The sequence below is a fragment of the Coffea eugenioides genome, chromosome 2 (genome assembly GCF_003713205.1).
Source record: "Coffea eugenioides isolate CCC68of chromosome 2, Ceug_1.0, whole genome shotgun sequence".
NCBI classification, from domain to species: Eukaryota; Viridiplantae; Streptophyta; class Magnoliopsida; order Gentianales; family Rubiaceae; genus Coffea; species Coffea eugenioides.
In genome coordinates this window covers 77,366,902-77,378,561 of record NC_040036.1, presented here as the reverse complement: position 1 = coordinate 77,378,561, position 11,660 = coordinate 77,366,902, and the positions used below count along the sequence as shown (strand labels likewise).

General features: G+C 36.7%; 3 protein-coding genes across 3 annotated transcripts; all 3 read right to left on the bottom strand.

Moving 5' to 3' along the window:
* Positions 1 to 183: 183 nt before the first annotated feature.
* Positions 184 to 3,392, bottom strand: LOC113761399 (prefoldin subunit 6). The gene is made up of 5 exons (XM_027304367.1): positions 3,183 to 3,392; positions 3,019 to 3,089; positions 2,797 to 2,921; positions 1,064 to 1,124; positions 184 to 615 (listed from the first exon to the last, which is right to left on the bottom strand). The coding sequence occupies exons 1-5, from the start codon at positions 3,259 to 3,261 to the stop codon at positions 559 to 561; spliced, it is 393 nt and encodes a 130-aa protein (XP_027160168.1). The 5' UTR covers positions 3,262 to 3,392; the 3' UTR covers positions 184 to 558.
* Positions 3,393 to 4,651: 1,259 nt separating this feature from the next.
* On the bottom strand, positions 4,652 to 7,069 carry LOC113763677. The gene is made up of 2 exons (XM_027307572.1): positions 6,835 to 7,069; positions 4,652 to 5,434 (listed from the first exon to the last, which is right to left on the bottom strand). Exons 1-2 carry the CDS (start codon positions 7,055 to 7,057, stop codon positions 4,839 to 4,841), a joined length of 819 nt encoding a protein of 272 aa, XP_027163373.1. The 5' UTR covers positions 7,058 to 7,069; the 3' UTR covers positions 4,652 to 4,838.
* Positions 7,070 to 8,125: 1,056 nt separating this feature from the next.
* Positions 8,126 to 11,660, bottom strand: LOC113761717 (UDP-galactose/UDP-glucose transporter 2-like). Its single transcript, XM_027304820.1, has 7 exons — positions 11,174 to 11,660; positions 10,298 to 10,326; positions 9,983 to 10,184; positions 9,259 to 9,501; positions 9,055 to 9,156; positions 8,873 to 8,980; positions 8,126 to 8,618 (listed from the first exon to the last, which is right to left on the bottom strand). Exons 1-7 carry the CDS (start codon positions 11,297 to 11,299, stop codon positions 8,364 to 8,366), a joined length of 1,065 nt encoding a protein of 354 aa, XP_027160621.1. The 5' UTR covers positions 11,300 to 11,660; the 3' UTR covers positions 8,126 to 8,363.

Sequence of the window (11,660 nt, the reverse complement as noted above, 5' to 3'; positions counted from 1 at the left end):
TCACTCGTACCTTAAGTTAACATTTTGACATCCTATAGGTAAATTCTCTCACAGCCGACAATGGTGGCTGTTGTCTCACCACCGACGAGAGATGGCAGTTCCTTTCACTGTTTTGTACAAACAATTGACTCGGTAAAGTATTGAGTGTAGGCATATTAAAGACATGGCTCTTCAGTCGCTGTAAATTGTAATCGAGTGTTGGCATATCATATTCAGAAAAAACAAGGGATATTCAGAATTAATGTGTGTAGGACCACTCACAAACACCAGGAATAAAAGCAACGTCTAAACATCACTTCTCAAAAATAATGAAAACCTATGATACAACCATTCAAGAAGATGCGACACATAAAGAAAAAAACTATTACTCTGGAGTAAGGAATATTAATCAACTTTCAGAAACCATGATGTGCAACATCGAACTTTCCAGTAGAATTCGATAATGCAGGATAAGCAATTAATTGATGCTTTATATGTATCAAGTGAGAACATAGGCGGTGCGTATCAGTGAGACTGGCAGATCTATTCTCCCTCGTCAAAAAAACTTTCTTCAACATATTATGCCTTGCCCTTTCCAGCCTGGAACGACTGGACTTTCTGTTGTAATTTGAAAACCTGCAATTAGTTTGGGGAAATAAAAAAAACTTTTAGTTCAATGATAAACAAAACAAGCAACAAAGTTGACCAACAGTAATCTGCAGTAAGAAGAGGAAGAAGAGGTAATAACCATGCATCTAAGAGCTCTTAATGAACATTCCTGGACTCGGAGGGTGTGGTGTGACATGGACATTTAAACTCAAACTGACGAACAATCATAATATGCTAATATTAATCGAACTTATTCTTACGGAACAAAGGACAATAGTGTCCAGATTGCATTTAAAAGGTTAATTTAGATACTAAAAAATAAGGACAGTTAAAACTGGAGAAGATAACACTAGCATGATCACAATCTGATTCTCACTGTGCACAAAGATATACAGGGTGACTGTCATAATGTTATATCACTACTGATCTTAACTAATGAATGTTGTAGCAATATTTACTGAAGAATGCCACAAACCGTTTCTTGCTTGCTCTTTTGCTTGTCTTCCAAATCCTGAAGAGTAGCATCCAAACGCTTCCTGTGCATAAAAAGTGAATGTAAGGGGTTGCACATGTCAAAGCAGGAAACTCAAAATTGGAAAACAAGGACAAAAAAATGGCCCACTCGACTCTGAGGTTTAAAAATGCTTATTGATGACTCTCAAATACATAAAAATGATATAGGAATTTCCAAGCAAGGGACTTTTGCACTAAAAAAGTTCAGAAAAGAAGAAGATTTACAAGAAAATTAAAAAAGATGTATTCCATGTTTGAACCATGACAGCTAAGGTCAACTTGCATTGCAGCTCAGGTAACCTATTATCATGTTTCCTAATACATTTTGAGGAGGGGGCTTGTCCCACTTAGCTGAAGAAACTTTCCAAAAGTTCCAAGGAACTGAACCCCGAAAAATGGGTAGTTTTCCTCTTAATGGAAATAATAAAATATTTCACTATCCTATAATAAGGCCAAAGTGGCCTATGCCATACTTAATACCATCTGTACCTGCTAAACCTCTAAAGTACTGAAACAACTGGCATCACTACTTTCTCTACCAAGGTATCCAATTTATGCCTAATGGAGGTCAAGAGAGTTACAAATCTTGATGCAGATAATCTACTTTCATATGTTCTTTGAAAGCAAAACATAATCTTTGTTTCCACTTGAAAATCTCAGCAAATAGACCAAACATAATTATATGTTCTAGGACTAAAGAAAAAGATAAGATAGTCTTTGTTTCCATTTGAAAATCTCAGCCTAGACCAAACATAGTTATCAAGAAGTGCCATAGTGAACAAGAAAGAACCAGACGAATGTGAGCATAAATTTCTGGTAACAGAATCTAAAATTCTGAATTCTAACTCTATACACAGACCAAAAAGTGTCCTTGTTTAATTATTATATCAAAAATTACATGTCATCCTTTTATTTGCTGCTTAATGTTGTGCACAAATGCAGCAACTAGGATTCTTTTGAACCTCCAAACAACATGTGTTTCCACTCTTGTTACAAGCACACGAAAATTGCTCTGTTACTCACATTCAACTTCTCCAGATATGCTCTTTCTGACAAATAAACATGAGTAGGGCAAAAAAATAAATAAATAAATAAAGAATCTTGATATTGCTCCTTCTGTCATTCCGTTCTTAGGCATCATAGGCCATCAAAAAAGCATGCTCTTCTTTGCATTCTTTCCCAAAAGCCCAAATACTTTCCTGATCTAAGACTCAGGTTCAAACAAAAACTTAGCATTTGACAGTTCAATTGGCTCATTGATTCAATAATTGATTTCTTCACTTTCTAAAAAATTACTCTATTGAATAGGCTAAAAGTCGGAGTCCCAATAGACACAACTTACAACAAATAAAAGATTCAGAAACTTAATCACTATCACTCGTAGCAACCAATGATCAAGTAATTCGGAGTAAGATAGGGCTTAATAATCTCTATCAACAACCACAAGAAAATACAATGACAAGAGTTGTTACTTCACACACTCAAATTGACTTCCAAGTTTACTACACCACTAGTGACCAGCAACAAGTTCTTAACTTCAATTTAATTCCCAAAAAGGAAAAAAAAAAACGAAAACAGAAGATACTTTGTTCATAAAATTAAAGGGAGAATTCAATCAACTGATACTGGATGACCAAAAGGACTTGATAAGCTAAAAAAAACGAAAAGAAACATAGATAAATAAGATGGCATTACAATTCAGCCGAGATGTAATCAATTCGCTTCCGGACATTGGCTCTGGCCTCTGCTAAATCCTGCTTTACTAGCACCGGTCCTATCAACTTGAAAACATTTGCATCTTCGTTCAACAATTCCAATTCCTTCACAAAATATCAAACTTTTCACTAAATACAAAACTTAAAAAAAAAAAAAAACACTCGAAAACAGCGTAGACAGAGGACGAAGCTAGATTAATACTTTGAGAACGAGCTCATTTTCGCCGAGCTGAATCGTGTACTTCTTGCGGACTTGGTGATTCTTCGCAATATCTGAAGAGTTAATGAGATTAAATCAGTAAAAAATGTTGATGCAATAATAAATTAGGGTTAGAAAGGAAGGGGACTGGGGGGGAAAGGAATTGCCTTTTTGAAGTTTGCTGAGATCGTTGGCTTTGTTCTCCAGGTCCCGCTGTAACTCTCGGAGAGCTGTAGACGAAGCCATTCGATCTTCTTCTCTACTCTTTAGTCTGATTACAGTTTGCTGGATTCTGAAGAAGAGGTCAAAACTGAGCTGGTTTTTTGGAAAAACCGGGCGTCAGAAAGATACCGGGTCGTGGGTCAATCCTTCAAGCTGCTAGCTTTGGATTGACAGAAGTCGTAAGACGTTAGAAAAAATTAGGTCCTTAATGATTTCAATATTGATCAAATTGATCACCAAAAGTTTGATGAAAACAAATTCTGACCCCTGATGTTTTCAATTTTGACCAAAAATGAACAAATTGACCCAAAATTTAGCCATAGTATTGTCAATGTTAATTAAAATGGCCTTGTTTGGCAGACAAGTTTTTTGCCAGGTTTGTCTGCTATAAGTTTTTTAAAAACTTTAATTACAGTAACTTCAAAAAACTTCTTTAAATTATATACTTCAAAATATTCAAAAATTTACACATTTCAAAATTTTTTAGAAAAACTTCTACAGTAAATTACAGTAAAATTTTAGATAAATACCCAAAAAACTTACTTGCCAAATGAAGTTTAAATTTGTCTACACAAAGCACAATCAAATTCTCCAAAAAAAAAGGGCAAACATCTATCTACATTTAAGTACAATTACTACTAAATTTACAAATTGCAATGAATTTTTTTTCTAGCAAAAGAGTGGTGGAATATACAAACTAGAAGAGCAAAAAAAAATTGAATTCAGAACCTCCTAACGCCTCAAAATTGTAATGAATTAACAGTCACATAAATCTAAGACATATAGAGCTAGGCAGCCTAAGCGTTGGGCTTGGGAGCTATGTTTAAGAGTTTCAGAAAACGTTGAGGAGTTTTGGTGAAATTGCAGCTATTTTAAGGGTTCCAAAGCGTTAAAACTATGTAGGTGAATATTCGAGATGCTACCTTACTGGTTACTGCTCTGGAGTCTATCGCTTTATACGTGGATTTCTACCATCCAAAAAAAAAGCAAATAAAATGCTCAACATTTAATTAGTTACCAATAAAAATTTCAAGATTTGGTTAAATAAAATGACCAATATAATGCCCCCAAGGCTTAGAGTTGAATTAGAGGTCCTAAATCCTAATTCCTCCATTAGACAAAAGATTCGTAGGTTACAACAAACTCACAAAAGCAAAAGCAGCAAACAGTACACTTACATTTTTTTTTTTTTTTTGTCGAAACGATAGATGTCCTATAACCTAATCTAGCCTAGTCTAAAGGGAAGGGGAGGGGGTTCGATGTGAGTACAGACTCCATCGATGAAGGTCAATTAAGACCGCCACAAATTGTGGCAAATTTGTGGAAGGCAGGGATTGAACCCCTGACCTCCAGCATCACCTTTAATGGTGATGACCACTGGACCAAATGGCCAGTGGCAAACAGTACACTTACATCACATGTCCAAAATGTTTATCAACTAACACATAATACTATCAAACATCGTAAGTTTGCATGGTGAGTTTTCGTGAGCTTAGAAAAATTTTATCGACACATTTCTCAATCACTAATCGCCGCAATCCCAACTGTTTAGTTCTCTAATCCAACATTTCTCAATCACTAATCGCTGCAATTCCAACTGTTTAGTCCTCTAATCCAGCCACGTTCCGAAGCGTCCAGCCAATACCATAGGCGGCGGCACCAGCAATAGCGCCGTTGGAGAGTGTGATAGCCACTGAGACAACATAGTTCTGTCCTACAATCTTAGCCTTGGCAAGCCCCAAGAGAATTAGGGCAAATGCAGAAAAAACACAAGCACCAACAAACTTGTGAGCATCATTCTTCGTGAATGGAATGAGGATAATAAAAGCTAGAAGTGGTGCACAACCAAACACGATAAATGCTGCAAAAGTGACCAAGCCATTTTTCCATGGCTTCTCTGTTTGGTCTGGTGGTAACATATGTTTTTCAGTAACCATCTTTTCATCGACCATTATGTCCCTGTACTTGGCTAAGACGCTCACCACCGTCGTTGCGTCACTAGGAGTCATTCCTAGGTCTTGGTATTTTTGGAGCAATTCTTGCTCTTGTGGCCTTCCGTGATTGGCTACTTCCCGCTCGGTCGCCGACCTCTCATTTGCAGCCATGTCCCTCTCGGTACTAGTTGAAATGAAATCCCCAAATCCCATCGATATCCCATCAGCTACAAGATTTGAGAATCCTAATACCAAAACATCCACTGCAAAGTACATCATGAAAATCAATCAAAGCTAGGTGCAACAAGAAATAATTTTCAAATGATCTTAACAAGATTGGGACACAAGAGTTGGAAATTATACAATTATACTAGTAATTTGTAAAAGTTACATTGTCGTAAACTCAAAAACTGTTCCTACCTTCTCCCCGTAAGAGTTACACGAGAATGTGACATGCTTATAAATTAGGGATAATTTCAAAAACTTCCCCTGAGGTTGCTAACACTTTCACTAACCTCCCTTGAAGTTTCGAAAATTACACTAACATTCCTTAAACTTAATATTTTGGTAACAAAATCAGTCCAAGTAAAAAAACAAAAATAAAAGTATTTTGAAGAGTAAAATGATAATTTGGTTCCATATATACCCTTTTCTAATTGTCCTCAAGTTATACTAGTAAAGAATGAAAAAATTAATAAAAGTCAGGGGTATAAGTGAAATTCGAGAAGATTCAACAGTAACAACCTGAAACATGCAACAGCTTGTGCAAAATCTGATTACCATATTTTTTTGTCCTTTACAACTACATAAAACTATCATATAATCAATATAAGCATCTAAATTTGAGGTAACAAAATTAATTTTTTTTTTATTGTAGTTGGTGAGGTAAAGGTAATTTCAAAAATGAAATCCTACAGTGTTGTTTTTGAAAAACAACCCCAAAAACAGCTAATCCAAACGGACCCAAAGTATTGGTGCAAAAAACATACAGGTCTTAGTCAAGAAATCAGCAATAAAAGCATGAATTAGTTTTGTCTCTCGACACAAGATTCAACAAATATAAGCGGGTCATAAAAACCATCTATTTCTCTTACTCATAAAATCCTTCCATGCATATTATATAAGATTATCTATCCTTCTCATTGTCAAGTAACGTCAATCACAAAAATGATGCCATCTTAGGGTAGCAATTGGCCCCATTTTCTGATGGTAATTATGGTTGCTAATTTGAGACGAAACAACTGTTATTCTGATTCAATTAGTTAATCTTATTTATTTAGTGCCCTAACCTTTTTTTTTTTGTGTCAAATATCCATTTGTAATAAAGCATAATGTCTTAAGACAAAGTAGGACTTTCACTGCATCTTATCTTATAAAAGTCATGTGATCCAAATTTTTGACAGGGGAGGTCAGCGTAATTGCTAAAACTTTAAGGGAAGATCAGTGAAAGTGTCAGAAATCTCAGAAGAGGTTTCTAAAATTTTCCCTATAAATTATCTTATGATGGACCAACCTCTTGTTAGACGTGAATCTGAGATTCTAAATACATAACTCTATCGGCAGGTTGCTAAATAGACGGAGAATAAAAAAAAAATGCAATTGACTGTCTGGCATGAGAATATCATAATATGGACCATACACATTGATTGATCCATGGACTAACCGGAAGAGAGGTGACCACCAGAGATGGAGGAGATGAGAGAAAAGGAAGTGATAATTGCATCCAAACCAGCATAAACAATGCTCTTCACGTACTCCTTTTTCCATGGTTCTTTTGGCCTCTCACTATTGGTGCCTTCCTCATCAACAATATGATCTCCATGCCCCACCAATATTACTGGCTGGAGCAAGGGATTGATGGTACTAGCATTTTTGTCATCCACCATTCTTTCCCGGCCTAGTTGTATATCTCCTGTTTTGCAGCTAAATAAATAAGACAGATTTTTGCGAGGATTCGATCTTTGAAGTTTGAAGCGGCTAAAAGGCAGTAAAAGAATAAATGGCGACGCGAGTGGCCGTAAAAATGGTGGATGTGTCACTCCTCACCGCGCATGTTAAAGGAACTTACACGTGTCCGACAGCTGCTAGTCTTGGAGTTGCCTGTTAAAGGAACTTACGCGTGGCTTCATCTCGTAGTATTTACCCGCAATACGGGCCGGTTCCCACAATGTAGTAAAGATTAAAAAAATTCTTTTCCTCCCCCCGCCCCCGGTTCCGTTTAGTTGCAAGTCTTTTTGTCAGATATGGGTGCAGTTGAATCGAGCCAAAATTAAAGAGTGCATTACTCAATGTCAACTCAATTTAAAAATTTTGAGATCGTGTTCGAGCTCGTTGAATTATTGAGAATCGAGTTTGAATTTGAGTTCGAGTATAATTTTACTTAAATTCGAGCTCAAACTCGAAAATTAAATTTAATTGAACTCAAATGAATCTAAGCGAGCCTTAACGAATTTAAAAAATATAATCAAATAACGGACAAAATAGATATTTTATATAAAATTCAATAAGTTTTGAACGTCATATATTAAGATTGAGATTAAACTCGTTAAATAGCTCTTGAGGTTGATTTCGTCAAATAACTCCAACGGTTCAAATTAGACTCCGAATTCGATCAATACAAGTCCGAGTTCAAGTTTTGACCAAATAATCTTATAAGCTATTCAATTGAATTTGACTCATTCGAGTTTTGATCAAATAATCTCACAAACTATTCAATTGAATTCGATTCTTTCGCACTCCTAACCTAACAACAACCCCTTGAGCTCTTTTGCACAACCGGCTTTATACTAAACGTTCAAACATCATGCCATGTTGAGGTTTTGAGCCCAACACAGCCGCTTTTTATTTTTATTGTCAATATCCAATGAAAGTTACATAAATAGCCCCTTAAGGGTCCCCTTGCCATTCCATGAGACAATTTTTTATGTGTTTTCTGCTGGGAAACAATCCCCAAAAACTTCAATCTCCTGAGAACCCCATTCCCATTCCCAATATGCTCAATGTGACTTGGAAAGTAAGACGGAGCAAGCAGGAAGTATATTAAAATCATCAACGCACCTTTCCTTCCAAGAGAAAGAAGAAGGCAAACAACAGCCTAAAATCTACTATACTCCTCGTCTACTTTTTACTCTCTATCTATTCGTAAGATCATCAATAAAATGAACGTAAATTACAGTTTCAAACATCCAAATTTCAGACTAATGGTCTTTTCTCTTCCTCTTCCTCAATTTCCATCTGAGAATTGCTCCCATTGCTAGATGATGGTTTTCCGGCCCTGGAGGCAGGAGCTTGGGCTACAGATGGCTTGCGGGGCTTAGTATCAGGCAATAGCTTCAGTATGATTCCCATAGATATAAGAAGCAACCCAGTTCCATGTTGTTCAGTCAGTGGCTTAGTAAATATCAAATAGGACAGGAGCAACGTTACCGCCTTCCTCGCTGTGGTAACCTGTGAGATATCAATAGAGTCAGGCGGAGTAAAGAACTTGAATTTTCTTACCCAAGAAAACTTTAAATTTGCTTCTAGGCATTGATCAGTGCGTGTGATCGATGTCATGAACTGAGAACCAGTTTGTATGACGAAGTTTAGAATGCGTGACTGAAACAAATGCTAGCTGAAAACATTCCTATAGTGCCTGAATTGTTGCTGCCTTTGTCGCACAATTTCAAGGTGAAGGAAGAATGCAAATGAAATGAACGTACCATGGCGGTAGTGGCAGCGCCAAAGAGGGCAATCAGGGAAAGGACTGAGACTTGCCCGACAAAGGTAGCCATGGCCTCGAAGATCAGAACACCATATACATACAAATGCTGCAAAGCAAGAAATTATGATCAAGTTTTGTACAAGGTTAGAGAAAATTAAAAGATGACCGTTGAGCATGTACCTGGGAGCATGAACTCCATGCCCTAAATAGTTCTCCTGTCAAAAGCATTGGTGGAATCAAGAGCGGTAAGCCAACAACAGTTGAACAAAACAACATCTCCATCTGCCAAGACAATGGAAATGGAAGAACAAGTATCATACCTTCACCATGACTAGTTTTGCATACTTGAAGACTTGCAAATTAATGAGATCAAATGCTACTTACCTGGGTTGTTTCAGGACTCATAGTAAAGATAGCTTCTTGCAAGTTCCCCAGAAAAGAATCCATAATCAAAGCTCCAGACACCATTATAACACCAACTACACTAAAATTTGGCGAAGTTTGTGCATCTGCCAAAGTGAAAAGAATCAAGCCCACAACTAAGAGGATGGCAGATACATATTCATGAGGAGGATATTTCCGTCTTAATCCTGGAATGAAGGCGCCCATTATCATCACAGGCAAAACCTGGAAAATGCAGCAAATTAACGAACTTGTGAACCATAAAGACAGTGAATGCAAATCATCGATGCAGAAAGATTAGGCACATCAAAATACAAGTCATTTTTATAACATAAGAAAATGAAAGCTCTTCTCTAGTCAGATCTCAAGCAATCTCAGGTTTTTAAAGCCTCAAGCAAACTGCATCAATCTGATGAGAAGCAAGCCAGAAGGCCACCCATCCTCAGAGAGCCAACGCCTGCAAAATGCTAGGCTACAAGGTAATGAAAAAGCTAAGTGAATTGGCATCCATATTACAATTTTGTCAAGACTTTTGCCTAGATGTGGACTTTAGTTCATATTTGGCAGCCTAATCATAATATCAACATCCAGACTATTTACTCTGCTTTTCAAGGGGATGTATGATGCATAAGTTGAAAAAACAAGTGCATGAAAGATTAATTTCAATGCAAATACTATACAAATGGTAAGAAAGCTATGGATTCACCTTGGTGGATTTGAACATGAGCTGGGCCGGATAATTAAGAAATGCCAATGAACCTTTGGTAAGTCCATGTGAACCCATAAGCACAGCAGACAGCTTTACATAAGTCTTCCAAGGATTCACCATTTGCTTAGGTGTGAAGCCTTGCAAGTAAATCAGTAAAAGATACACCCATCCTTGGACAAACGTGAAGTACCAGCCATAGCTACAAGAAGGCAGAACGGACATTAATTAAGACCAGATTACTCACTGCAATAGAACTCATCTTTTGTAGAACATTTTGAATATCAAGAACTATGTGTAACAGCAAAAGCTCACCTGAATTGGAGCCTATTGTATACATATTCCTGAAAAAAAAAGAAAAGAGTTCCGTTCAAATGACAATTAAGCATAATGTGGATGCACAAATACAAGAATCCTAAAAATAGACATCAGAAAATTGAAAAAATGAGACCATTTACCAACCTAATAAGTACAAGAAGTGACATATTAATCAGCCAAAAAAAAAAGGTGTTGCTAGCAATTTAAGGAGCTTTCCTCTTTCCCTGTCGCTCTTCCTCACAAAGCCACAAGATGAAAAGAAAAAAGGAATATGAAACAATCGAAAGATAGCTAACAGCTTTGCGAATTTAAAAATTTAAGTTTACAGTACAATCTCTATGATAAATTTCTGTGCTAAATGCAAAAGGAAGTCCAAAATGGGACCCATGCAAAAATTATTTAACACGGAGATTGCACAGGAAACTAACATAAATACTGACGGCGACAATATTTAGGATCAAAACGAGTTGCAGAATACATTACTCCACAAAATACTGCTAAATTCAACTAAACCCAAAAATAGAAAGCACTTAGTATCTCGCAGACTTGTGTCATTGGAAAAGCAAGTTCAAGCATGATAAAGAAACTGACTTCTGTATTCAGTAATTCGTGATCAAGATACTTGCCCCAAAAAAACATGAGAATTACCAATACAGCAAAACTAGCAAAAAAAAAAAAAAAAAGAAGAAGAAAAATAACCAAACTTCTAACCGATCCCTCACAACTAGTGCCCCAATACTTCTGCTTCATAATCTTGTAATTGATCTCTTTCAATATGTTTTTATGACAACAGAGTATCAAGAATAAATGCAATTATGGATTCGCTTCTCCCTTTTCAGAGATAATTAGAGGTTGCAATACACATACACGTACCTCACAGATGCCATTGATGAGATAACCAAAGAAGAACCCAGAAGAGCAAATAAGGAACTGCTTCCATTTAGGCCATTCAGTTAAAGAAATCCCAAAAAGGGACCGAGCTTGTTCTTCGTGCTTCATCTTTTCTCCCTTTTCTCAGTAAACAGAAAAGACCAGCCTTTTTCTTTCTTTCTTACTGAAAAGTTCAAGAAAACAGTGGGTTTAAGCTGGCTTTGTGAAACTGATTCTCCAGCGTTTGCATGTTGGCTGGCTCTTTTGGTTTGTGGGGTTCCAAGAATATAGAGAGAAAGGGAGAAAAGGAGGAGAGAAAAAAGGAATGAATTTAGGGAAAAGACGATGAATATGCGTCCATGACTATGTACAAGGCTGCGAAAACCTTGGCAAAGAATGAATAAATGAAGAAAGCGTGTTTATATTTAAGTTGTTTCTTATGAGGAAATTGGAGAAAGACACAGAGTTGGAGCAGGAGAGAGAGATGCAG